At 48.6% G+C, this 26,211-nt stretch overlaps 5 protein-coding genes across 5 annotated transcripts in view; 2 read left to right on the top strand and 3 right to left on the bottom strand.

The window, feature by feature from the left end:
• Positions 1 to 15,009: 15,009 nt before the first annotated feature.
• LOC125954740 (peritrophin-1-like) lies at positions 15,010 to 15,718 on the bottom strand. Its single transcript, XM_049685268.1, has 2 exons — positions 15,651 to 15,718; positions 15,010 to 15,565 (listed from the first exon to the last, which is right to left on the bottom strand). Exons 1-2 carry the CDS (start codon positions 15,661 to 15,663, stop codon positions 15,072 to 15,074), a joined length of 507 nt encoding a protein of 168 aa, XP_049541225.1. The 5' UTR covers positions 15,664 to 15,718; the 3' UTR covers positions 15,010 to 15,071.
• A 1,549-nt stretch (positions 15,719 to 17,267) lies between these two features.
• On the bottom strand, positions 17,268 to 19,361 carry LOC125954727 (double-strand break repair protein MRE11). The gene is made up of 2 exons (XM_049685250.1): positions 19,246 to 19,361; positions 17,268 to 19,171 (listed from the first exon to the last, which is right to left on the bottom strand). The coding sequence occupies exons 1-2, from the start codon at positions 19,355 to 19,357 to the stop codon at positions 17,319 to 17,321; spliced, it is 1,965 nt and encodes a 654-aa protein (XP_049541207.1). The 5' UTR covers positions 19,358 to 19,361; the 3' UTR covers positions 17,268 to 17,318.
• Positions 19,362 to 19,570: 209 nt separating this feature from the next.
• LOC125954737 (transformer-2 protein homolog beta-like) lies at positions 19,571 to 21,834 on the top strand. The gene is made up of 4 exons (XM_049685263.1): positions 19,571 to 19,793; positions 19,875 to 20,192; positions 20,501 to 20,814; positions 20,895 to 21,834. Exons 1-4 carry the CDS (start codon positions 19,767 to 19,769, stop codon positions 21,001 to 21,003), a joined length of 768 nt encoding a protein of 255 aa, XP_049541220.1. The 5' UTR covers positions 19,571 to 19,766; the 3' UTR covers positions 21,004 to 21,834.
• A 440-nt stretch (positions 21,835 to 22,274) lies between these two features.
• Positions 22,275 to 23,207, bottom strand: LOC125954741 (adrenodoxin-like protein 1, mitochondrial). The gene is made up of 3 exons (XM_049685269.1): positions 23,015 to 23,207; positions 22,895 to 22,946; positions 22,275 to 22,822 (listed from the first exon to the last, which is right to left on the bottom strand). Exons 1-3 carry the CDS (start codon positions 23,106 to 23,108, stop codon positions 22,471 to 22,473), a joined length of 498 nt encoding a protein of 165 aa, XP_049541226.1. The 5' UTR covers positions 23,109 to 23,207; the 3' UTR covers positions 22,275 to 22,470.
• A 314-nt stretch (positions 23,208 to 23,521) lies between these two features.
• LOC125954729 (putative uncharacterized protein DDB_G0291608) overlaps positions 23,522 to 26,211 on the top strand; it is a 61,176-nt gene continuing 58,486 nt past the window's right edge. The window contains exon 1 of the mRNA XM_049685252.1: positions 23,522 to 24,487. Within this exon, the coding sequence (XP_049541209.1) occupies positions 23,954 to 24,487 (534 nt within the window). The 5' untranslated portion in view covers positions 23,522 to 23,953. The remainder of the gene's footprint in view (positions 24,488 to 26,211) is intronic.

The following is a 26,211-nucleotide window of genomic DNA, read 5'->3' as shown; positions in this document are numbered from 1 at the left end:
AGTGCATACCTTCGAAAGCGACCGGATTGCAAATGATACTATCAGTCCAAACACAGCAGCAGCAACAGCAACACAACAGTTTAATCTGATTACAGTTGTTGCTTCGAAGATTGTTTAACACTTTCACCGGGCACCGGAGTATATATGCACCCCCACCTCTCCTCCTCCTGCTCCTCCCACCTTCATCCCTTCCCTTGCGCACAACCCCTGATGGCCGATCTCTAATTTCCTTGCATCATTAATTTGAATTTCGCAATCCGACACCCTTGCCAGCGATGCCATACGTCGTAATGCCCCCAGGGGGTGGAGGGGGAGTGAAGGCCGACGCCTAATGAGCTGGCAGTGCTACTAGTGCCATTCCACTTGTCACTTCGAGTGAGGGTCACTATTCGCCTGGCTCGGTCCATGCCGTTCCATGCCATGCCATGCCATGCCGTGCCATGCCGTGGTCGGTCAAGTAGAAAAGCCAACCCTACCCGGTCCCCTACCGCCAGTCCTAGGCCTCCTTAATTCAATCACACTCCATTTCCGGCTTCTTCCGGCTCTCCGAGGGTGTACTGGAATGTCACGCACTTTTGCAAACACACACACACGCACGCCAGACACGGTCAGACAGGCGGCACCACGCGGAAGGAAGGAAAAGCAGTCTGACATGGCGGATTTAGTGACCTGCTGGAATGACAAATGACCTGCTGACGCGTTGTAATTGTAAATCCCGGTATGCATGCGACAGCAAACGGGAAACGGGGTCCCGGGACACTGTTGCATGCTGTTGCGTTCTATGCGCTCGCATTGCAACCTGCCAGTGCTCTGTGTGTGTGTGTGCGCGCTATTAATTGGATAGCTCTCTACATTGGTAATGGAGTGACGGTTCCATCGTCGACATGCTGGCGCACTGTTTTGCGATGCGGTTCTGGTGCTGTCTTGACAAAATCCGCCAGCATACCGGTTGTCGTATTCACCTCCGTCCAGAGATTTATGCGTCCTTTTTTTTTTTTTGCTACACTTTTGATGGATAGTCTCCGCCAGATTGATGTTGATTAAATCAAATGCATAAATGAAGGAGCGAGAGAGAGAGTCTCTCGTTTTTTTTTCGCTCCACCCTTTTTTTAATATCCAAGTAGGCCCTACTTGACAAACCCCTTTGACGTACAGCGCATTCAGTAAGTCGGTTAGTAGTTCTGTTACTGTCACTAGCAGATGATAAATTTCCTGCTATCGGGCTCGATAACCAGCCGTTGTTGGTGACGTTTTTAGTCGCCGGTATCAGCAGCATTCCGGTTTTTTTTTTTCTTTTTTGTGCGAGCATTAATTTGGTTAAGATGAATTTCACCGCCATTTACCAGCCCAGCCCCGTTGCTATCGCGATGCTTCGGCTGAGATAGCCATCGCTCTATCACTCCCTGCAATCGACAACCTGGATCGAAACGCTCCTGATGGAGGGGTGTGTCCGGTGATCAACCTCCAAAACCCGGACTGGATACATTTTTGGTGAAAAACCCATTCCTCTTTCCCAAACCCCATAATCAATTGACAACCGAACGTGACACATGCGTGTGCCTGTGTGTGCGTGTATGGTTGGTCATCACTTTGGGGCAAACGACCGTGACCGTACCACATAATCATTATCAGCTCGAGTTGCCGGGCCTCCCTCAAAGTGTGGGAGGATCCGAACCAATTCGGAGGAGGGGGGGGATGCCACAGGCACTGTCCAGCGCAGAGCCAAAGCCAAACAGCCATCGCAAAAAAAAAGGGATACAAAGCGCACCGGAGATAGTGGCCGCGATAAAAAGCCGCAGGAAAATCCGAAGCGTTTCTGTTTTTTTTGTTGTACTTTTTGGTTTGTTTGTGATATTCTCTCCACTCGCTGGTGGTGGTGCTGGTGGTGTCTGCAATTGATGGCACAGTTCCCTTCCCTGGCTCCCTATCCCCCTCCTACCCGGGGTTCGACATCTGCAGTGTGGTCAAAGCTCACTCAACCGAGGCGGGGATCGTCCGATTACACCACTTACGGGGAAGGAGGATGAGGAGAAGGAGGAGATGAAAAATGCGATCTTCCGAGTGCTGGTTGCGGTCCGAGGCGGGGGAAAATCGGGACAAAAATTCCAAAATGGCCACCAACAGTCACCAGGCGGGTGAGTCAAAAGTGGAAATTGAATCATCATTTTATCTGAAATATTATCTAAACTGAATTCAATTTCCGATCAAATTTATAACAGTCCGTCGCTCCAGTCGCCTCCGTCCGGGAGTTGTGTCTGTGTGTGTGTGTGTGTGTGTGCGCGCAAAAAAAAGGCGTGAAGCACGACGACGAGGAATAGCGAACAGAGGAGATCAGCATGAAAGTAGCTGGTCGCTGGTAGTCCGGGGCAACGGACAACGGCGGCAATTGCTGACCGATCGACCGAGCACAATCATAGTAGCTCTTTCTCCTGGTACCGTGTGGTGTTACGTTCGTGTGGTGACGTTCCGACGATTCGTCGTCGGATACAAAATCCAATGCTCCAAAGAGTCCAATCCCACTTCAAGGCGCACAAGGACCAGCATGTTGTTCCACTACGAAATCCAATCCCGCAACCAATGGGAGTCGATTGTTCCGGGTTCCTGTTGCGACTTCACAAAAGCGAGCGTACAATCGAGTGCTCCTTCCCCCAAGAGAGGGCGAAAGAGAAGCATCGTAGAAGGCCGCCGACCAACCATTTCATCACAATGCGCGGCTCATCCACAACGCTCATTGCTCTCACTCCGATCCGGGATTCCGGATTTTCGACGCCTTTTTTTATGTATCTCGGTCGGTCCTCGTCGGTCTCGTTTTTTGGGGGCTTATTCGTCCAGCAGCAGCAGCAGCAGTCTGGTGTTCTGCAGTAGCAATGGTGCATCGCTGTAGCGCAGCTACATCGGCGAACCCCATTTTACACCCCATTCTGGGGTGCCATTTGGTGCCCATTTAATATGTTTGCCTCGTTTGCGCGGCCAAATGTACGATGATGGTGCACCCTACGTTGTCGTTGCCTGCGCTTCGCCACGGCCACGCGAATTACGACGACGTTCAGCTTGTTGAATTTTATGGCCTCATTGACCACACACACACACGCGCGCGCGCACACCGGGACGACAACGAAGAGTAGTAGGCCGTTTCGCTGAAACATCATTCCCCCCTGTGTGTGGCTGGGAAACAAGCGAAACGGAACGGCGTTCCGGCTACATGGGAGGAGAAAAGCCACGGCCACGACTGGATTGGAACACCGGACCACCGGGCAGGTCAACTCGTAAGTCACTTGACTTCCACAGCACACCAAGAGTACCATCGGACCGGAGCAGCCGGTGGTTGGGTTCGGGATGTTGGTCGGTCGGTTGGTTTAAGCTGCCCATCATTAACGCAATTCATCGCCAACATAAAGTGCTGCACGGAATGTGTGAAATGCAAACATATGCTTCTGGAAGATGGCCCCACAACTCCAGGCCGGCGGCGACGGTTTCGCCCCGTTTCCGACGTATCCATCAATACGCGTTTTATGATTATTGATTGTTTGTGCAGCAGTTTCCGGTTGTTGACGCTGGTGTCGCGCTGCTTTGCTGACCCTTTTCGCAAACGTGAACGTACCAGGAACCGGGAGTTCTCTCGCTTCTCGGCCCCTTTTTTATGGTGATAGCTTGGCGCGATAAGCCAAGTTAGTGCGGTGCGCTGATCGATAAGAAAAGGACATCAAGGGTCAGAACGATGCGGGAGTGCTTCCTACTTTAAAACCGATCTTTAAGGCACATTCAAACCCGAACAACTGCTGAAAGCCTCAAGTAGAAGGAGCTCTTCTAGCTCACTTTAAGCCTTGTATTACGGCGAATTCCGGCATTCCAGCATTCCCATTACACAAGCCACCACAAGGACAAGGAATCGTTCCACAGTTCGTTCGATTGCTTGCTGCGTACAGTAAGCGGAGGACAGGCTGGTAGAGAAGCATTTAAAATGCATAACAACCCGTCAGGGTGTACTCTGGTTGAGGTTGGGATATCGCTTGCAAAAAGCCACAGCTACACGACGGGATACGGTCGGTCCGGCCACAGATGGAGTACCCCAGACACATGGCCAACGATAGTTTAGCTATCGCTACTGTTGCTGTTGCTGTTCTTAACTCTGGACGGGATCCGATGGACACATCCACACCACACATTGCTTCGCTTTGACTCCGGGATGAACAAGGATCGACTCGTGGTTCGATTCGACGGACCATGGCCACAGCAATGCGTTCACGGTTCGTTTCCCTGTCTCGGATCCTTACAGAGTCCTTCTCGCGTAAAGTTCTCGCTCTTCGAACACTTCTCTCGATATTGCCCCGATGCCGCCCCGGTTGATGTTCTTCTCTTCTCTAAATTCAATTAAAAATAATTACATAATTTCGAACCATTCGTGTCCTGCGCCATCGAGAGAGAAAAGATCCGAGACACACTGCATCGAGCAGCGAGTGCAGTGCTGATGGGAAAATGGCGATTTTATAATGAACAAAAGAAATGATTCCATTCCAATTGCGGCGCATCGCCTTCCAACTGGTGTCTAGTGAGTGTGTGTGTGAGGTGCCCCGCACTCCCCCGGGTTTTTCCAATTTCCTCCCTCGCGAAAAGTAGCCTTAGCACTGTTTCTCTCTCTCTCTCTCTCTTTAGAAGTGGCACCATTGTTTCGTTTCGCGTTTGCGTCTGCATCCTCTTTTGGTTGCACTATTTTCAGCGATCCCATCATCGTCCTGGCATTCGTCGCGGCCCGGGAATGGGCCCCAGCACCAACCGATTCAAAGCGCTGCATACACCATTGTTGTGGCGATGGTGACGCTGTTGCTCGGTGATAGAAGAATAAGGATAACAATGGCGTCGCCCACTTTTCACCGGGGAGGTTGCTACGATGCGGCGGCAGGAGATGCGACGAGAGAAGTGGAAATAAGAAATGGCTCGATGGTGCGACCGAAGTGAAAACCGGTTGAACACAAACGGTATACCGTCCATCAACGACGACGACGAGGACGACGAAGAGTCACGGACGAAGGGACTTGGAATCCTATATCTGTGAGGCACCCTGTGTCTCATATATGTAGCACATCTAATCACTCCTCGTGCGCGCTTTCTACTAGAGAAGTGTATTTAACTATCCCGTGGGTAATCTCGTCCCTTTTCTCGTTTCGTTCGTACGGGTACTTCAAGCACCCGCTAGCAACTCACTTACGGCTTTGTTTCTTCTTCGCCATTCGAGCGCTGACACAGTTCTTTAACTGTGCAACAGAGAGAAGAAACAAGCAAAATCCTCTGAACTGAAATCGGATGGATTCTGTGGGTTCCATTCAAAAAGTTTCGCGAACAATTTCTGAAACAGAGCTCCTCAACGCGCAATGTGACACAATCTTGTGTTGAGGCGTCTCGGCAGATCCACGGAGAGACTGAATAGACTTGCTAGCCGTTTTCTTTGTAGCGAGAATTAGTCTAGGCCGTTGATTTGTACGCTAGACAAACTTTCATCTCCGACTGAACTACCGGCTCCTTGCTGGACTTTGACCTCCCCCAGAGAAGCGCGGTCCTCACGTTTGAATACCTGTCGCATAGTTGAGCGAATCTGTTCCATCGCCGCCTCGGTTCGCCCCGGGACGTCAAACTGACAAAGTGTGTGCGATGATGATGATGATGCTGCTGCTGCCGCCAGCTGGAAGTGTCTGGATGCCCCGGTCGGCGGATCCTTGACAGGATCTAATCTGGCGTAGCTAAATGTGAACCGGCAGCCACCTGACACGTGCGCTGGCGGCGCACACCATTGTTCTCGGTGTTCTGGTAGAGAACATCGGCCTCCCCCAGGAGGGGGGTTCATCTTGGCCTTGAGAGAGGAGCACTGCTGTTCCTCACAAGAAGAACACACACTCTTCCACTTCTACTACTGCCGCTAGGAGTAGGCAGAAGAAATAAAAGCAACATCGCATCCCTGGCTTGAAAATGCGCTCCAGAGTGTAGCCAGGGCTACTACGATGCTTTAAAGATGCAAAAATCAGGACCACGGCTTAAAATAAACACAGAGAAGAGAAACCGCCTTTGAAGGGCTTCTAAATTAATAATTAAAACATGTTTACCGATTCCGGACACGGTGCGATCGTAAACGGGGCGTATTGTAGCGGTTTTTAGCCGGTTGGATAAAGGCTCCGAGCCTTACAAACTTTTTTTTTTCGAATCAACGTTGGCCATGGATAAGTGAGGTCACTGTTTAAAGCCCGCAGCAGACAACAAGTGAGTGAAGTACCAACGGACACCGTACCGTACCGTGCACCAGGGTCTCGAACCATCGAAAAATGTGTCCATCGCATTTCGAAGCTCATAAATCGCGGAATGGTCGAAATAAATTTTATATCAAATTATATTACGTTCAGCACCATTGGCAGTGCACGGGCAGGGACCAACTGTTCCTGTCCTGTTGGTGGTGGTGGCGGTTGGCAGCGGCCTGAATGAACCGTAGGGTGCCGGGCATGCAGGGAATGCCGGCCGGCCACGATCGGCCATCGCTGCTTTGCAGGATGAAACAAACAGAATGGCAACCTGGTGGTAGGAAAGAAACCGACTAATAACCACAGTGAGGGGGACAGTTGCCTTTCCGTTTACCGAGGCCCTTGCCTTGGCCAAAAAGCATCGCTGGAATGTTTGGCAATTATTTTGCAAGTAATGAGAGGCAAATGAATATTTAATGTTTACGGCGGTACGGCTTCCGGATTGCCGGATGGAGGGTGAATTTTTATTATTATATCCCCGGGTGAACTGGTGAAAGTGGAAAGTTGACTCGAAACTGTGGCAAACTCGAACTCGAATCTCGTTCCACAAATCCTATTATTTCCAAGTCAATTCGCTAGCATTCTCGTCAATTAAATTGTGCTCCTTACGGTGCAGAAGGGGGAGCAGATTCCTTTCCTCCCCCAAAAAGGAATCCCCCCCGATCTCTCTCTCTCTTTCTCTGTTTTGCTTCCACAGGTATGCACTTCAAACGGACGGTCGCATAAACACGGAACGAAGAACGATCAACGATCAACGCAACGATCAACGAATGAAGGGAGAAGCGAGAATCCATTTTATTTAGCGCAGGCAGGGATAGAACTTAACGCAAGCATTAGGAGCAAGCTAAAGAAGGAAGGATAGAGCAAACAACAACCCCGCAACATATCATATCAACAGACAATACCATACTCTCATTTTCACTACCTTACTTCATCTCTCTTTCTCGCTCTTGCTCTCTCTCTCTTTGTCAACTTCTATCATGTCGATTGTAGCTGATAGTATAGCTGGCTAGTTACTAGCTACGACTAGTGTTTCTACTCAGATCAAATCACCTTCCCCCATAAAAAGGGGGGGCCCCACAATTGAAGAAGCAAATCAACATTCTTCTTAGCTCACCCCTCGCTCTCAACGACCACCCTACTGGACGACTCGGCCGCATACGGCCGCTGGTGCATTCCAAATTTGCACACCAAACGCGGCGCTGGCGTGACGGTAAAGTTTGTGCTTTTCCCGGGAAAAAGTTTTTGCCCGGTTCCCTGCGTCGATTGGCGGTGGTTGCTTTGTTTTTATTATTTTTTTTTTTTTCAAAACCCCCGTTGCGTTTTATCGCACCAGACGCGATGTGCTCGGTATTATTTTACATGTTCCCAAACCGAGGAGTTCATTCACGAGTGAAACTAGTTCCCTGCGCCCCGTCTCGATGATGGTTTTACTTTTCTTCGCTTAACGTTCGAATGCATCCCATTGGCTCCATATTTTTTTGTGCTTTGTTTTGTTTCCGACTTAGTTTGATGGTTGTGCCGACAAGGCAGTCGTGTGCCATGATGTTACACAAGTTACAAGTTGTGCCCTCTACGAGGTCTCAAAGTCCTTTCCTCGAAGGGCCGCCCATGTGTTGAAGCAACATGACGAAGCACCGGCGCATGCACTTTGGTGGTGCGCTCGTCCATCTATCCGATTTGCTTTGGTGTACTGCAGTACTGCTGCTGCTGCTGCACCACCGAAAAAAGAAAGAACGAACGAACGAACGAAGATATTGTAGAAGCATCAGAACTTAAAAGTACCAAGTCAAACAATAACACTACAACAACTGAGAGCGAAGCCATGGGCACAACTTTTCGACAGCAGTTCGTGCGGTAGTTGGAGTGCAAATTAGGAAAAAAAGACTCCAAAGACCGGGGGGCATCGGGTCCATCCGGTTTTGCAAAAGGCGCGCAGGGAAATTATCTTCACCGGCCCGCCGCACTCAAAAGGGGTACAGGGGCCCCCTGACGTACAACCGAAAGTACTCACTTCCGGTTCCATTAATTGCACATGCACCGTCACACGCACGTCAGCACTTTTTTCGGGCACGGCATCCGCTCGTCGAGCCGCTTGCTCTTGAGAAAGTCTTAGTAGTCTTCGACCCGGGGGTTGCCAATACTACTTAGCCAACTGTGTTTTTTTTTTGTTTTTGGAAGGTCGGATGCAGATGCTTACACAAGGTTTGAGGCGCAATTATGTCGAGGCGGCCCACCATTACGTGCTGCTCGTGGGTGAGCGTCAAGGCTGTTGATCTCTTCTTTTCGATTGTGTGAAGAAAGCTGTCCCTGGATAGAGGGGGAGGGGGGGGGGGGAGTGTGAGCACATTATTATAAAACTTCGTAGATGGAAACAGCGTAGCATCGTAGATCAATTCGTCAATCAAGATCAACACTTTAAATGAGTAAATAAAACTTAACAAAACCAAATGCTTCCACTAGCTCCGGTCCTTAGTCAATTTTAATGAGATGCTAAAACTCAATTAGAAAATGAAGAGAGAGAAAAAAAAATCCCCTAACGGAAACAATGCGGTAGCTTCTACCCACTAGGCCGTTCGTTTTACCGGTTTGAGAGACCGATTTCGTCAAAAGTAGCGTGTAATGAGCGTGCCCCACCCCGGGTCCGGGCCGTTGAAAGGACTAGGATTTACAAATGGAATTTGTGCAATTACCTTAGGTCGTTACTTGTGTTTCATTACAAGAGAAAGGAATTTATGACCATTTCGCAGAATATGCAGTACCCAGTAGCCCGCGGGGGTTTAAAACAGTTTTAATCTTTCGATTCTCGTTGCAAGGATTCTTCTTCTGCATAAGAATTATGAAACAAAAAATTAATCTCGAGCAATACAATTAACTTAAGGTAGTTTCAAAAAGGGATATTTAAAATGCTGGTTGCCCCTTTCCAGTAGCATATTTTGAACCAACCAAGGGTTCTATAGTTATTAGTTCTAACGACGGTAACACATGTTTAAGGGGCCTATAGTTCGCGGCTTTCGATTCGTTTACGTTTTACGTCCACGTTAGTAGTGACATTGGAAGCACTCGAATGCAGCGAGTTTCGTGCTCTCCGGAGAATCATACGCTTTCAAACTATACTTCTGCCACATTCCAGCATTTCTAAAAACAACAAAAAAATAAAAACTCCTACAGATAGCATCACTAACAGTTTAAGAATAGCTCGCATCTTACTCTCCCCTAGCTCATTCGGTATTTCCGCTTTCGTAGCACGGAGGAATGCTGTATTCATGTTCTTAGCTACCTGCCTTGCAGTAACACAAGATCTCTCTTCCAGTCAGCCCAGCTCAGTGTTTTGTGGGCTGGGACGGGGCAGTATTAAGACAACAACAAAATTCGAAGACAGACGCAAGAACGAAGAATGGAGGTGCTCAAGATGTGTGCGTCTCAAAAACAAAACCACTCATAAACTGTAGAAGGAAATATCTAGTCAGAAGCAAACTTAACAAAACTTTTTCTTCTGTTTTTCCAAGACCCCAATTGTGGGTAAGGAGTCTTACAATTCGCTGTAGATACTGTAGAGCAAAACTATAAGGCGATACCTAGAGAGAGAGAAAGATGGCGTAAACGTTCGCTCACGTACGTACGTGAGAATGTAGTGAATTCTGCAACATAAAAGCAATAGACGACACTTGAAAAGCAATATGTAAGAGGTGTGTAAAAGAAGAAAAGAAAATGCTAGGAACATAAGTTCATATTTCATCTGTATTGCTGTACCTATATGCTCCAAAGCTTTCGGTGACTTGAATCATTGTGAAGAATGCCGGTTTACCCGATCCACTGGGCAGCAGAAGATGATAATGGCAGCTAAAACAAATTTTAAGCTGCTTGCCGATTAGATTCTAAATCGCCACACACAAGCAATCCATCAGACAAACGCTGTAGAATCACCGCTTACGGAAGGACACTACATACCGTACAAGGCGAAAACAAAAGGTGTACAATGGACCGCGCAAAACGCGTCACAAGTAAACAGAAAAGCAATCTAAAGCTAAATGAAGTAATGCGTAACCAAGCTAAAGTAGACGAGTAGGCGAGGCGAAATTGCAATGATAAATAAGTAAATAAATGCAAAATGCCATTAAAAATAAATTAACAACGAAAATCAAATATGAAAAGACCAAATGTGAGGTAAGCAGGTAGCAGTAGTAGAGTTTACGAAAGTTGATTCAATTTAACGATACACTAAACCTTTTGCCACAAACACAAAACATGAGAGCGCGTCGTTATGAAGTCAGAGAAATAGATAACACGATAGCAAACATTGTAGCAGTAGAACCATTTGCAATACTTCTACTTCTACTACTTGCAACTTGTAGCGTAATCTTGTATCCCGTGAATCTCCGGCAAAGGATCCGATACTCGCCTAAAGGCAAACAATACCACTCAGATCTCTCTCTCTCTCTTTCTCCTTCTCGGTCTTCTTCTCATCTAACTCAACAGCAATAAACACCCAAAACACTAACCTATGTATCTCTATATCTCTACAAGAGCTAGAGGAAGCAATGTGTTTGTTACTAACAGGGACCACAGCATAGCTGCCCCACGTTGGTACTCCCAAAAAAGGCAATGGGAATGGAGGCAATGCGGAAAGCTTTCATAGGATGGCTATTCATCGAATCGACAACACTGTGCATGTGACATGAAAACATTAGGCCTGTTCCTTGCATGCGTCCTTTGAACAAAAAAAAAAAAAGGAAAATGAAAAACCATACAAAACGCGCAAAAAGCTAATTGTGACTTCGCTTCGTTGGCGATCATTGTGCAGCCATACAACGACGCCCCTCCCGAAGAAAACGATCCCCAAGTGGGCGCGTAAGTACAGCAAGAACAAAAAGTGCTTAGATTAGTAGAGACATAAAGAGGAAAAGGGGAGGGGGGGGTCAAAACAAATTTCAAGTATTAAAAAATGATCGAAAGGAAATAGAAAGTTTTTTGATAATTTTTCGTAATATTTACATTTATATACTGGAGAGACCCCCGGGAGGGGGGCAAGAGGGTGTTTTATTCAAATTTTAGCAAAAACACACACAGAAATAACAAAAAAAATAAAGTGCGGAGAAAAGGAAGTGCAACAAACACTGCAACACTTGCAAAGGAAAGAGGAACAGCCAATATTAAAATGTAACACTACGGAGAGTCTGATTGGCGGCTGATGATGATGATGATGATTGGCGTTGGAATTTGTGAAGGTGAATGCCGAAGCCATCCGGATTCGATGCCGCTGGTAACGTTTGGAGGTTTTGCAATGCAAAAAAAAAAAGAGAAACAAAACTCAAGACAGACAAACATTAAAGAAGTAATAATAAAAATAAAACAAGACACCCAGAAAAGTAGTAGACAAAACAAATTGAAAAACACCCATTACATACCGTCGTAGTAGATTGCTTTTATTGAAAGCTTCTAAGAACCAGTCAGCCTAACAACATATTTAGTAGCCACTTTCGTGGAGAAAAAACGCAGGAGGGGGGCAAAGAGAGGATTATGTGGTCGAAAGCAAGACACAAAAGACACATTCCCTCCTCCCACCTCCACTTAAGCGAGAGAATTCAACAGCTGCTGCAGCAGCAGCATCAAGCGAGTGACGATTGTAAATGCATTTACTAACATTATACATTTACGAATTAACTTGGTAGCATATGGCGGCTAGCAAAACGCGCGATTTAGGTTTAGGAAGCTCGCCATCCATCACACACACAGACACACACACACACACACACATTTGGCCACGCCACATGGCACGCCACAAGTGGTACGATAAGGACATCTCACCACGGTATAGCTTTATGTCCCTCTGTTTTCTTAGACAATGTAGCTGGTACGTTAATTAGAGAGAGAGAGAGTGTGTGTGTCGATGTGTCGGTCAATGGCTACTAGATCGTCGCTGAGTGTGCTGTGTGCGAGAAAGTAGCATGAATTGCGGGAGCAAGTGGAACACTCCCTTTATTCCCCCTCTCGTTCTGCTAACAACAGCAACAATCCTGTCACAAAAAACGGGCACAGAACGGGAGGGATGGGGGTGAAAGGCCCCGGGGAAGGGGCTCTCCTGCAGATCTGCAGTTCTACATCACCGCAGCACGGCACGGTGATGCACCCATGAGGTTGTGCGTATGCAGCAGGGACTCTTGAGGCAAAAAAAAGTCAAAAGGTGAAAAATTAAGAACTGTATTTGCCCCCTCAGTTGCTGAGTTTGCTTTTGTCCCCGCGCTAAAGTATAAATATATACATATATATACATTATATTATACAAGCAACAGCACAGCAACACCCGCTCCAAAACAAGGGCCCCGAAAAGAAGAGAAAAAAAGGCCCGGCCAGACAAAACCAATCCCGCGCAAGTGGTTGGGTTTTGTATGTTTTGTCGTTCGACAGCAAACCCCCGTAGCGATTGTCTTGCATTGATTATACACACACACAGACACACATCTAAAAAAAAATGCGCCATTTAATGATTATGATATTATACATATATATATTTATTCTTATATACTCATTAGTTAATATACATACGTATATATACATTATATATATATAGCGGAAGACCGACCGGAAACCTAGTGATTAATAGCCTCAAGAAGCAATAAAAGATATTTTTAAAATTCAATCGACACTTGTTCATTACTGACTACTCTCCCTCTTCGAAGGCATCCAAACAAGAAGCTGGCATGAAAAAAACATTTACGTTTTCACACTTCCAGATCCGCGAGTAAATACCAAAAGGCCACCATTGGCCATCGTCCCTCCTACCGTGCACGATCCTGGAGTGATTTGCATTCGTCATCCTGAATCGTGAATCGAAAATGGATTGAAAAGGATTCTCCGTTGATGCGGTCGTGTCGATAATCCTCGCCCTCTGATCTGGTCAACGGTTTCTGTCTCCTGTTCTGTGTGTCCATTACACACACGGAGCGAGTTCCGAAGCCCGAAGGCAAACAGCGTCGAATGGCGACGAACCTGCAGCAGCAGCAGCAGCAGCACCAAACGGGCAACACAATAAATTAATAAACATAATGGTTGTCAAATTCATCAACATAAATTTAATAATTTCAATAAATTACCGACACACGGCGGCCCGACGGTCCCGGTTCGCTGCACAGTTGAATGCATTTTTGCGGTCCAGCCAAAAATTGTCCTTCCTGGACATCCTGGACCGCCCCGCCCCCTGGAAGCACAGTTTGCTGTCCCCCGGGGGGTGATGCAGGATATGTTTTCTCGATAATTTAAATCCCGTCCGCACAAAAAAGCAAATCGACCGTTGCGCAGAATACCAGCAGGATTTGCCGCGTGGCTGGTGGTGGCAACCCTCCCCGCCCCCAAAACCTATTACCATCTTCATCGTCATCGAGATCGTGATTTTATGTTTTCAGTGTGACCTTCGGCCATCGATAAATGATGTGTGACAGCGACAATACACTGGATATTTGGGGAGGGAAGGAGCTCACTTCGTAGTTCCCGTTCCAGTCTGCAGCTTGCGAAGAGTATTTTTACATTAAATCGTTTACAGAAGCCCGTCGTGTTACTTATATCCTCTGTACAGTGCGAGTTGGTTATAAGCTTACATATTCAACAATTGCCGTACGAGTACTGCGCAGCTTCCGTCGCCAAATCGTTTGGTCCACGAATCGTCGCGAACGTTCGGTTGCGGCTTTCTGGTCCTTTTTTAGTATGCCAGTCATGTAGCCAGTCGTACCATGCGGTTAAATCGTAAAATTGGCCACCATCGAAAACGTGCCACGTGCGTTTCGTCCCGGAAGTGGCCCCTGAGAATGCAGTCATACATGCCGATCCAATCCAATGAGCTGGTGTTCTACCGTCAGGTTCATGTATTTTCACTGCCAAAGATTAAATCACAGGAACGACATAACAAACCACCACCTCTCAAACCACTCATCCATCTACTGGCTAATATGTTTAACAATAGACAAATCACGAATACCCGCTCAAAATGCCCACAGCAGTAGGGCAGCCTGTTGAAATGTGACACAAGGCGCCATTTTTAACATCCTTTTTAATGCCACCGCACAACGCAGCAGCAGCAGCAGCAGCAGCGACGGAAAAGCAAGCTACCGGAACGGTTCCGAAAAGGTTCCCCCCTGCGCTATCAAACCTCTCTCTTCTAGTGCTCCCCATATGAGTGACGACGCTCCGTAGTAGCAGTAGTAGTAGTATGGTGAAAGCAGCGGACGATTGTAGAGCATCGCGCCACACGTGCTCTTGATGATAGTTGGCAAACTGCCGTTTGCTGTCACGAAACCAGCACCAGACTATTGCGGACGGACATTTTGCCGGCGTAAGAAGAGGGTAACAGTTGGATGTGGGATAAAATTTATTTCTAAAATTTCCCCAACTCGCACTCCACTGGAAATGCTGGAAGGACGACGACGACGACGACGAATGTATGACGAGGACTGTCGCTGATGCTGTACGCATGGAGATACGCAACCGGGGACAGTCCGTTTGCGATAAGAGGTAGGTTGCTCAACCGTCACCACAAAAACGGTTCTGCGTTGTTCTGAAAGTAAGTAAATGTGAAGCCACCATGGACAGGATGAGGATTGAACGAGAGGCCACGATTTGTGACGTGTGGCGCCGGAGTCCAGGAGAAGCTCTCTCTCTCTCTCTCAGGGGAGAAGTACCTCAGAGCAAGGAGAAGGGTACCCCATCAAATGACTTAAAACCAATTACGAAATGAGGGACTTATTTTGTATTCTCGTTCGCTTATCTGTAACAACGATGGTGGGGCATGCTTGCTTAGCGCTGATCCGCCGTACACTGGGCCAGCTCGGGGAAATCACAATAGCTAACCACTTGGTTCCAGTGAAGCCCCGGTGGACAGTTCTGCTGGAGTGGTACACCGTACGGATCGCAGATGAAGTACTTGGTGCAGTCGGTACCGTGCGGTATGTACACCATATGATCCGGATCGTACACCGGTGGACAATCGTAGGACACTTGCTCATTCGTCGTCGTCGTGATAAAGTCGGTTTCACCCTCCTCCGGAACACAGTCGGACTCGGATGGGTAATCGCACCGCTTTGCCCGATCATTCCAGAGCAATCCGGGTGGACACTTGCTCGTTACCTCACGGCCATTGCTACAGATGATGAACTTATCGCAATCGGTTGGATGAGGAAACAGGACCGGTGGTTCCTCGGGGTCATCCTTCGGTGGGCAGCGGTCACTAGCGAGTACCGTGGATAGCAGCAGCAACACCACCACTCCGGCACTACCGTAGAACGACGACACTGTTGGACGCAAAGAACAAGGAAACACCGCGTTATACACCGTACTGTGACGTCGTGTAAATCGTTATTGTAAACCATCACTCACCTGTAACTTTCATGCTGGTGAATGGCTGCACTTTACCTAGCAAACGCTCGAGTCTGGTATGATGCAGTGACCGCGGTGCAGTGCACCCTTTTATTGGATGCGCGGCTTTATCGGTACATCGTCGGGTTGTACAGCAACGTGATAGTGGCGCTTTCAAGTTTCAAGTCTGCAATGCCACTTGAAGCGAATGACTGTAAGTGTGTGATTCTCCGAAGGTGATTTCTGGTACGCACAACCATGCGACCCATACACCTGAAGCCACAGCGTTACAGCCACTTCTGGGGGTCTCTGTTGACTGAAGTACTCTTAAGAAGAGGAAAGCTTAAGGGCTTGTTCCGGTGAGCAGGAAGGGGTAGGTTTTGTGAATCACATCTGTGCCGATTCTTTCGCTATTTGCGTGCTGCTTGCAACAATTTCTCTTTCCATGATAAAATTGAGCTGTAATAATGGTCAACCCGCTCCATCAGGTCCAGCAGATTAATCGCTCAATATGTGAGAGCTCCGCTTTGATATGCAATTTACATCATCATCATCATTATCATCGTAAATTAATTTAGCTTTTCTAACCGGCCCCGCAGTACGATAATTGGATTTCCTCGTCCAAACGGTACGGTGCGACCCCTGGATGGTGGACAAGGATTGTCCATCGTGCAAGGGGCATTCCCATCACTTCCATCGGGACATGGGGATTCGAGAGGGCGTGCGTTTCTTATTTCACTTCACGACCCCCTCACAAGGCTACCCCTTGTTGATGCAGACCGATTTAACGGACTGCAAATTTGGCCATTTATTTAAAGTATCTTCATCATAGACACACGGGCGACATACCACGGACGACCACAGGACATGCGGGCTCGTCAACGATTGGCGCTGGTCTTCTTCCCCCCCCCCCCTCGCCCGGGTGTGTGTGTGTTAATCCTTGACACGATTCATATTCATATTAGTGTAATCATAATCATTATGTTCACTCTCTAAAAACTCCATCATTTTCAACCCGGTCAACCGCGTGCGTGCCATGGTAGGACAGTTTTGTACAAAAACATAGACATTTGCCGATAGGCAGTCACACCGATTCATCGTTACGATTATGGTTATGGTCAGGCAGCGTTTATAAGCTCGTAACACACCGCACACACCGTTCGTTCCCGATCTGTGTTGGCGATGGCCCGGCTGCTGCTGCTACTGCTGCACGGTGCGATGCATCGGATATAGCTATAAAACGGTTCCTCCGTTTTCGTGAGCCTGCGGCATCTCGAAACGATCCCTCTGTACGGTTGTATCCTTCGCCACTGGCCAGTCGAACGTGGGGACAAATTTATTATATAGACATGTACGTATACGTCCATTGACTAGATATCGAAGCTGTGTATAGGTGAGGACACGACCAACATTGAAGTTGGGATGCATTTTAAATTTTGTAGAATAGACATTTAAAAAGTGCATTTCTATCCACGTAAAAAAGAGATACCTGACGTTAACAAAAGGAGCATCACCTAAAAGGACTTAAAATTCTTTTGGTGCCGCTCTAGCATTCATTGAACACAATATCTGAAAATGAAGTTCAGTTGCGATAGAACCCATGAAATATTGTATTTTCTTTTTATTCTCGTTTTGGTTCGAATTAGAACTAAATATTACAATGAGAAAATACATAACAACAATCTTCTCTCAATCGGACGCATCCGAGTCATACTGGACGCGTCGGCCTCGTGCTGCTGGAGCATTTCGTTTCGAGGATCGGCTAGCAACGGTTGTCATGGTGTTATTGCTCGAGGACTGTTGGCTAAACATAGAAGCAATCGAGGATTGAGACCTAGCCGTACTCGGGACCGTCACGGCCACCTTCGATGCAGCGCGTGATGTAGCGCGTGTAGTTTTAGTTGCAGTAGCTCCCCGTCCTCTGGCTCCACGGTCTGCTTTGGCAGCACCACGGGCCGTTTTGGTGGTGTTTCTCTTGGCACTAACGCTACCATCGTCATCGTCCTCCTCTTCCTCCTCCGGATCAACAGTCTTCTTGTTGGGATGGAGTCGGTGCATAGGATCGGATGATCTCTGCGCGCGCGAATCCAGCATAGCCAACATATCCTGATACATTTCGTCCTCTTTCTCATGGAATCCCGATAACACTTCGTCCACGTTATCCTCTATCAGTGAATCGGAGGCCATTAGGAAATCAAACACTTTGCTCTGGTAGAACTTGAGGATCTTGTCGGCCGCATCATCATCGTCGTGGTCGACCACTCGGCGACACAGTTCTTTCATGCTACGAGGACATAAAACCTCCAACTGGTTGGCTTCGGCCGCCTCGGCAAAATACTGATCGACCACATCTTCCGGCCGGGTAACGTTTTGTTTTCGTTTGTATACTTCTTCGAAGGCCTTGCTGTCCAGCTTGACGGAATCGTTCTTCGTCCGATAGAGCTTCTTCTGGAACAGAATCATATCGAGCGGATTGGCCACTCGCTCCGTGTACTGCTGCCCGAATCGGATCGGATTGAACTCTTGCTCTACTTCCGATACTATCAACCGAAGCCGTATCAATGGACGCGTCGGTTGTCGCTCGTAACCGGTAAGTTTGGCCTTCGAACGCTCAATCATCGCTTCAACGCGTTCTGTCGCAAAGTTCATAACCTTCTCCTGCACATCACCGAACCCCAGATTGAGCTCATCGATCTTCGTGGACAGATCGACGGTTTCGAACTCGAACGGCCGAACAGACTGCAGCGGAATCGGATCCATGCGAAACAGATCCTTGTGAATGCTGAGAAGCGCGCAGCACTTCTGGATGGATTCACCCTCCGACAGGGAGGTGGCCACCGTGGAACCCGGCTGGCTTACAAAAAACTCATGCAGTGCGTTCTGTTCCGGCTGTATACGGCAATCGTGCTCGTGGCCCCAGATGACCAGATTAAGGAACTTTGGCAGCAGGTTCTCTGGCAGATACTTCTTATACCCTCGATCGGCCCGGTTCTGATGAAGCACCAGCATATTGAACCATCCGGGATCGTCCGGTCTCTCCAAGAACACTTTCGATTCGTCGAAAAGTCGGCTCAACCGACCATCTGCGATGTGGCTAAGCCCATACAGCGCCAACTTTGTTTCTCCCTTCTTCAGCATAATTGGCTTGATGACTACGTTGTTCAAATCGTTCCACTTGCCGAAATAATTCACCAATCCGTTTGTGCCCAACAGTTCCATCGCGCTGATGTGCCCAAAACCGGTCGTATCATCGTGATTACCGTGGATAGAGAACACCGGAATAGCTACATTGATATTTGGGTCCTCGTAATTCAGCGCACTGTTAAGCGTATCGGCCAACGATAAATTCTCCTCCCGCAGGACCTGCAGCTGGATCGGTTTGTCTCCGAGCGTGTACGTTTTCAGTAGCCGCAGGCATCGGTTTAGCGTGTTCGTGGAAGGATTAGCAATGTGAAACAAATCGCCACCGAGCAGAATAGCATCCACATCGTTATCCACCGCGTGCTGCAAAACCTCCTCAAACGCCAAGAAGCTGTCTTCCCCTAAAAGAAAAAGGATCGGTTGTTACACCACTCGGAACAGAACACCGGTTTTGACCGGTGAAGCGGTAACTCACCTCGCTGTGGATTCTTCTCCTCATACCCCAGATGTATGTCACTGGCCACCAGAATCTTCAACACATCGTCCGGATTAATATCCGAACTTTCCGTAGATATTCCCATCGACATGATTTTTCAGTTGGAAACAGGAAAATTCATGAAGAGACCGGCAAATTTTGCGCCTTTCAGTTTTGACAGCTTGCTGCGTTTGCCAAGATTCGTGAAGGTCTGGTACTCTCCCAAGATTCGTGAAGGTTTGATAGTATGCCAAGGTTCGTAGAATTTTATGCTCAACTCCTCAACACCCTCCGTTAAACGCACACCGCGCCGGACGGAACAAAACAACCCGCGTTGCCGGCGCGCCGCGATTTTCTTTTCAAAATTCTTTTTCCGGGCGCTGTGGTCAAACGTTCGCACTACGGCCGAGGGTCCTGCCGCCAGCATCCAAGGATCCGAAGACGGATACACCGTGCCTGGAACAAACCGATCGTCGTGGTGGCTTTACTAAACCCAAAAGGGCGGCATTTGGGAGGATAAAATGAGCAGAGATCATCATTATTACGAGGTAAGAAGCGGGCAGCAGTATTTTACCTGGTATCGGAAGTGGCATTAATTTCCAACTTCTTCCACTTCATCCTCCGTCCAGAGTTCCCGATCCAGAAGCCGGGATCGAAAGTACCGGCGCGAGTATCGGGATGAAACGGAACGTTACAATCAGACCGATTACGGGTCGGGCTCCAGTTCCAGCTATCGGCGCAGTTCACAGCATCACCGCACCCAGCAACACTCCTCGCACTACCATGACCCCGCAGCCACGGCGAGCACCTCTTCCTCATCGTACTCCTCCGGGAAGCTCGTCCTGGCCGTGTTCAACCTTAGCATCTACACGACCGAAGCGGAGCTGTACGACATTTTCTCCAAGTTTGGTCCCGTCCGCAAAACAACCGTAGTCCTCGATGCAAAGGTAAGTGGCCATCCGGACAGCATTTGTGGTCCAACAGAATCCCTCAACCGAAGCCACACTTTTTGCCCGGATTTCTGGAGCAGTGTAATCCCCGAGGCGAGTGCGATGAGTGAGGGTACAGCAAACATCAGTGGAAAGTAATGAAATGGAATGGAGATGGACCGCTTTTTGGTTCGTTTCTTCTTGAGTCAACTAATTCCATTAAAGGCCTTTCCGTACATTCTTTTCCGACCGTGGAAACGACGGAAATTGATACCAGAAGAGCAATCTTCTATTAAAACCTTTTCTTGTGTCTTTCTCTTTGGCAGACTGGCCGTTCCCGGGGCTTCGGTTTTGTGTACTTCGAGAGTGCCGAAGACGCCAAGATAGCGCACGATCAGGCGAACGGTATCGAGATCGGTGATCGCAGGATAAGGGTCGACTTTTCGGCCACCAACAAACCGCACGATCCAACTCCCGGCGTCTATTATGGGCGCGTATCGTACCCGAAGGGACCGTATCACGGTGGCAGTCATTCAAGTGGTCACCCACCATCCATGTCTTCCCACGGTTACCATCATTGCCGAGCGTGTGAGGTTGAAGCGCGCGATCGGGATCGCTGGGAACGAGAAACACATTCACGGTATGATGGCACCGGGAGAAGCCGGAACACCGCGCATCTTTCTATTCTCATTTTTTCCCTCCCTTCTTTCTTTCCCTCAGAGATCGCTACTATTACGACAGCTATTCATCCAGCGATCGGAGACGGGACCGGTCCACATCAAGCCGTTCGCGGGGCGATTACTATCGCAGCGGAACCAGTATTCGCTGACCCGTGGTTGGCGGGTAACGCGGCCCATCTTAGCGAAGTGTAACTACCACAACCAGCAACAGCAGCATCCGCCATTCGCCAGTCAAAATGGGCCGAAGACGGTGTGAATGGTGTTTAGAATTTTAGGGGAACAAGCCAAGGGGCCATGGCGCCATGGGCAGACGAGCACGAAGGAATTGAGCAAACGCAAACGATCCTGCGATCCCTAAATTGAAGACGCGCTAGGCGCGCTTCGCTTGCAATTCGATTGTTGGTTGTTAGGTTTTAAACAGGTTTTTCGTTCACGGCGCGTCGCGGTCGCGCCCCGGCCCTAAGCAGGAAAAGATGAGAAAGCTTTGAAACCAAACCACCCAAAACCGGCCGCCGCCACCACCACCGTCTGTGTCCCTTGTGCGGATCTGTGTGAGTGTGGAACTGGATTCCGACCCACGGCAGTCAATGGGCGTTCGGTGCCGTGTATTTTGATATTTTACTTCTTTTTAATGTCTGTTTTGATCCTACTATATCCTATCTGCCCTATTCCTAGTTATCAGAGTTAGTCTCACCGAAGTACCGAAGTAGTTTGTTGGTGTTGCCTTACGCGTAAGCAAAGGGCCTGTCCCCGGCAGGTTGGAGGGACGCGGGGTCACAGGCCGAGCCAGGTTGAGCCAGTTGAGTGTTACGATGCTTTGTTAATGATACGTTGCAGGTTAAATTAAGTAAAGAAAAGAGAGCATGTAAGCAGATAGTAAGACAGTTTCCGTGAATGTATAGTAATAATTGTAAAAATGAAGCGGATAGGAAAGGAAGGGAAATGGTATAAAAAATGTAATAACAAAAAAAATTGAATATAAAGACTTTAATAGAAAAGGAAAACGCGATCCGGTCCTGCCTTTGCAGGGGAAACTATATGAAAACAAGAAGCAGATGGAAAGAAAACTCCTTTGTTGCAAGCGCGTATCCTTAGAAAAGCGGGTTAGAGGAAGCTTGACCTTGAGCATAAACTGGACTGGCCGGTCAGTCGCTGGTCAGCGACACCAGCTTAGAACGCACCCCTTCTCGCTATTTCTTATTCGTTACGGATGGGCTCTCCCCCTGTTTGTGTGCAAAATTCCTGTGCTGGATGCAGTGCGTTGATGGTACTGATGCTGGGCCGGCCTGCATGAGTATGCAAATGAGCGTCTTGCAAGCATCCCGTCTGGAAATTGTGCCGGCTACTGCTGCTGCTGTCGGGGGAGATGGGACATTGCGAATGCAGTCAATGTGTGTAATCGTTGTTCTCACGGTCTGGATATCCCGGTAACGGTTTTTATTCTATTCATATCATATAACGGTCCGATCATCGTCCAGCATCCAGTCTAGGAATGGTCCGCATCCCTGCCGTATGTTGGGAACTCCAGCTCCCTAGCCTACACGTACAAACTAGTTCTGGGCTAATAATGTAACAATTTAGAATCTCGCTCACATCATGCTGGACATGGCCGCGGGCTAGTGGGGCTTTGGTTTGTGTCCATCGACGTAAAAGTTACGCGTGGCTTGCGGTAACTGTAGCCGTATCCCATCCAGATCCTTCTGCAGCACAATCTGGCAACCGAGGCGTGAGTTTTCCTTCAAAAACGGAGCCATATCCAGCAGATCGTCTTCCTTCTCCTCCGGTGGCTGCAACCGATCGAGGTACTCGCCGTGCACATAAACGTGGCAGGTGGTGCAGGCGAGGGACGCTTCGCATGCACCCTCCATCTCGACACCGTACCGGTGCGCCAAGTAGAGTGCGTTGTCTCCGACCTTCCCCCGGACCGCCGTTTCTTTACCGTCCTTATCAATGTACGTTACGTTCACGCTGGAAAAGGGGGAACAGAAGCTCGGGTAAAGGGCGATATCTCCTCTTTTTGCGTCTTTTCTGCGTGCTTACACTTCATCTTCACTCTTGGGATCCTGCCACTCATACTCGCCGTGCCATCGAGCTGCAGGTGGGAAACATTTTCCATCAGCGTGCGCTGCGATTTCCGCGATACGATTTCATAATACTCACGAGCCGATGAGTGTATGTGGCGCGAAAACATCAAACCCATCCACCGCCTGCACACACTGCCGGAAAGAATCCTTAGCGAATGTGTGATGGTCATTTTGAGGCTGATGCACCGGCGGAAAGTTATGCGAAGGCGCTGCACCACACCGGTGGTATCCTTGCACTTTGCGGGAAATCACGAACGAGCGGAATCAAAACAAACCCCGATTTTCTCTTATCGTTTGACAGCTCACTTTCGTGTACGTACACGATTTGCATGAGGGTTTGTGAAACCGTTGTAGATATGTGTGCGTGTCGGGCAGTGCTGTCATCGCGCACGGTCGACCCCTAGACCAAACTGAGAGTGAGCGAGGTGCGACGGCTAGCAATGACGTCACGGACTCGATTGCAATGCCGGGAGTGTGAGTGAGATGGCGATGGTGCGTTTGCAGTAGCCCACCACTGGGGTGAGCCGAGCGTTTTTTGCTCCCTTTTCTTCGTCCTGTTTTTATTTCCTTGTCAATCATCGTCACGGAAGCACGGAGTCCGGCGGCCGCCCTTGCCCACTTTCGTATTTTTCGTAAATTATTCTACTATTTAGAAAAAGCCTACCCCCAACCGGAGTAGAAATAAGTGTAACCAAAACCACGACAACTGCAGTGCGCTCGTCTACCTCTAGCCACTTCCACGGCACACCACCAATCTTCACTTTGCCAAAGATCGATTTAATTACCATACTAGATACTAGTTACCCCGGAGGGTTCGTGAGGTCCTGCACAGTAATTGAGTGAAAGGAGCGAGTGCTTACTAAACGTCTGGCGTCTGGTCCTCTCGGCAAAGAAGCGAGGAACGTGTGTTTGTTCCAGAAGACCGTCAGCCTCCGAGACAGGAGAGGAAAGAAAACCCAACCCCGGCAGCTTAGCTCGGTGGTAGCGCGAGAAAGATTCCCAAACGGACGACTGAATGTTCGACACGATGATGCAGCAAGCGGTATCGATCAAAGCGGAGCCGGATTGGAATGACCTTTTGGTTGCGGAACCAGACAACCGCCAGTTCTCCCTCGAGAACGTCATCCGCCAGCAACAGCTGCAACACCAGCAACAGCTACAACAACAGCAGCAGCAACAACAACACCAGCAGCAGCAACAGCAACAGCAACAGCAACAGCAACAACAGTATCAGCTGCGTAATGCAAGCAATGGAAGTGTCGTTCCGGGCGTTGCTGCCGGATCCGCTGGAAATCTTGGGCAGAACTCGAACAATCCGGCAGTAGCGGCGGTGGCGGCCGCAGCCGTCGCGGCAGCTGCAGCTGTCGCCGCCAATGGTGTGCAGCAACAGCAGCAACAACAACAGCAACAGCAGCAGCAGCAGCCGGGCAGCCAGCAATCGGGCGCGGTTGATGAGGACAATGAACCGCTCGACATCATCGAAGCCATCGGTGACTCGGATGACAACGATTTTGCCGAAGCCGAATCCTTGACGCTCCAGCAGTATAAGGTAGGCTATGAAACTTGTTTCGTTGTGCTGGGAGTGCTAAACACATGGCAACCTGACCATATCCGGGACTGTACACCATCCCTACATTTGCTTTACTGTACAAGAGGTGCACTGGTACTGGACTTTTTGAACAAACAGTGACCGTCCGAAGGAAACCCATCAATGTAGGCGGGTAATTTCAAACCGGAAAGCGGTCGGGCGGTCCGAACGCTTGGCGAGCAATGTTTGTTTATCCAAACGAATGCGTTTCCAACGCCTCCTTCGGCCCAAACGGCAAGCAAACATGTGCGTCGCAACAGTCTTGGTCCGGTGAAGGATCTTTCGAGATCATTACCTCGTAAACCGTTTCTTGCACACATTTTCTACAAAATATTATTATATATTTATTACTGTAACTTATATGAACCTTATATGTAAAATTATATGAAAACCTTTTCTCCATTCTATTCAACCTAAATGTGTACAGTTTGAATATTTTACAATACAAAAAGATTATCCCATCCCCGAATACATCCCCAAATGGTGATGGTCCTTTTCCATTCACAAATATCCTGGCACGCTTCAACGACTGCTTTTATGGACTCGATGGACTCGAGGCTTATGCAGCAAACGCTCTCTGCCTGATGATCTCATAAAACTGCAGCATTAAATGAAATACTAAAGAAAATAAGCTCTCGCCACTGCTCGTTTTACCTGCAAATGTACTCGGAGTCGGTCGAACTAAGGCCGTCTCAATCGGATCGATATCCTTTTCCCTGTGGCCTTCCCCGGCGGGCCCTTCGAATCAGGTGCAATCACACCTCTCAGTGCCCTCGAGACAACGAACCCCGAGCATAGCATTATCCTTCCTCACGACCTACGCACAGCACAGCATTTCGTCTGTGTGAGAGTGTGTGTGTGTGTGAGTACGAAAGAAGGATCGTCACATCAACGTCTTCTCGACGATTCGTCGACACGCCATGGCATGCTGCCGTCTGGCGGAAAACTTTCGTAATGTGATAAAAGCATTAAAATCCGGACGATCCTGCGCATTCACGGCGTGCGACAGGGACGCCCTGTTTGCTTGCGCGATGCCATCTCGATATAGCCACGGACAAGGAAGGGAGGGGTGGTGGTCTTGTGGGTGGCAGGTGCTCTATCACCACTGACGAACGAACAGACACACACCTCGTTCACTGCCTTGCGCCAGTCCAACGACACCGGCAATAGTGCCTTCACTTTGGCCACTTTTCCGGCGCCAAAGCATACTTCAACGAACCCCCGAGTACCGTGCACAATAGAGAAATCGTGAAATGGAGTAGAAATGAGTCCATTCGTATGTATTGCGGTGCTAGAGTGAGCGAGAACGAGCGAGTTACTCATACAAAGGCAAAACCGGTAAAAGACCGAACCGGGTGCGGATCGATCCGAACCGCACCACCGCACCGGGGGCCGAACCGGTGCGAGGGGATTAAGCTCGTAAAACTTTATAACATCCCATGAATTAAACTTTATTTTACGTTATATTTTTTATTATTATTTCTTCTATTCTTTTACGACACGACACCGAGAGAAGGTTTCCACCCGGCACATGCCCCGGGGCGAGCGAGTATCTCACTCTCACCGTTACACGCGTGTATGTTGTTCTCGAGGTTCGAATTCCCGTTCTATTTGCTCTTTTCCTTCAATCTAATATTGCTCGGTTATTCGGATCTCACGATTTTCTCCAACCATTAAACTCGCTT

This window comes from Anopheles darlingi, chromosome 3, assembly GCF_943734745.1.
Source record: "Anopheles darlingi chromosome 3, idAnoDarlMG_H_01, whole genome shotgun sequence".
Lineage (NCBI taxonomy): Eukaryota > Metazoa > Arthropoda > Insecta > Diptera > Culicidae > Anopheles > Anopheles darlingi.
Note: the sequence above shows the minus strand (reverse complement) of the source record. Positions and strands in the feature narration are given on the sequence as shown.

Coding starts and splice junctions, on each gene's coding strand:
- LOC125954741 (XM_049685269.1), bottom strand. CDS start 23,108: ATGACCATCACACATTCGCTAAGGATTCTTTCCGGCAGTGTGTGCAGG. Junction 22,947..23,014: donor CCACATACACTCATCGGCTC/GTGAGTATTATG, acceptor TCCCACCTGCAG/CTCGATGGCACGGCGAGTAT. Junction 22,823..22,894: donor CCCAAGAGTGAAGATGAAGT/GTAAGCACGCAG, acceptor CCCCTTTTCCAG/CGTGAACGTAACGTACATTG.
- LOC125954727 (XM_049685250.1), bottom strand. CDS start 19,357: ATGTCGATGGGAATATCTACGGAAAGTTCGGATATTAATCCGGACGAT. Junction 19,172..19,245: donor GGAGAAGAATCCACAGCGAG/GTGAGTTACCGC, acceptor TTTTTCTTTTAG/GGGAAGACAGCTTCTTGGCG.
- LOC125954737 (XM_049685263.1), top strand. CDS start 19,767: ATGAGCAGAGATCATCATTATTACGAG. Junction 19,794..19,874: donor GAGATCATCATTATTACGAG/GTAAGAAGCGGG, acceptor TCCTCCGTCCAG/AGTTCCCGATCCAGAAGCCG. Junction 20,193..20,500: donor CCGTAGTCCTCGATGCAAAG/GTAAGTGGCCAT, acceptor TCTCTTTGGCAG/ACTGGCCGTTCCCGGGGCTT.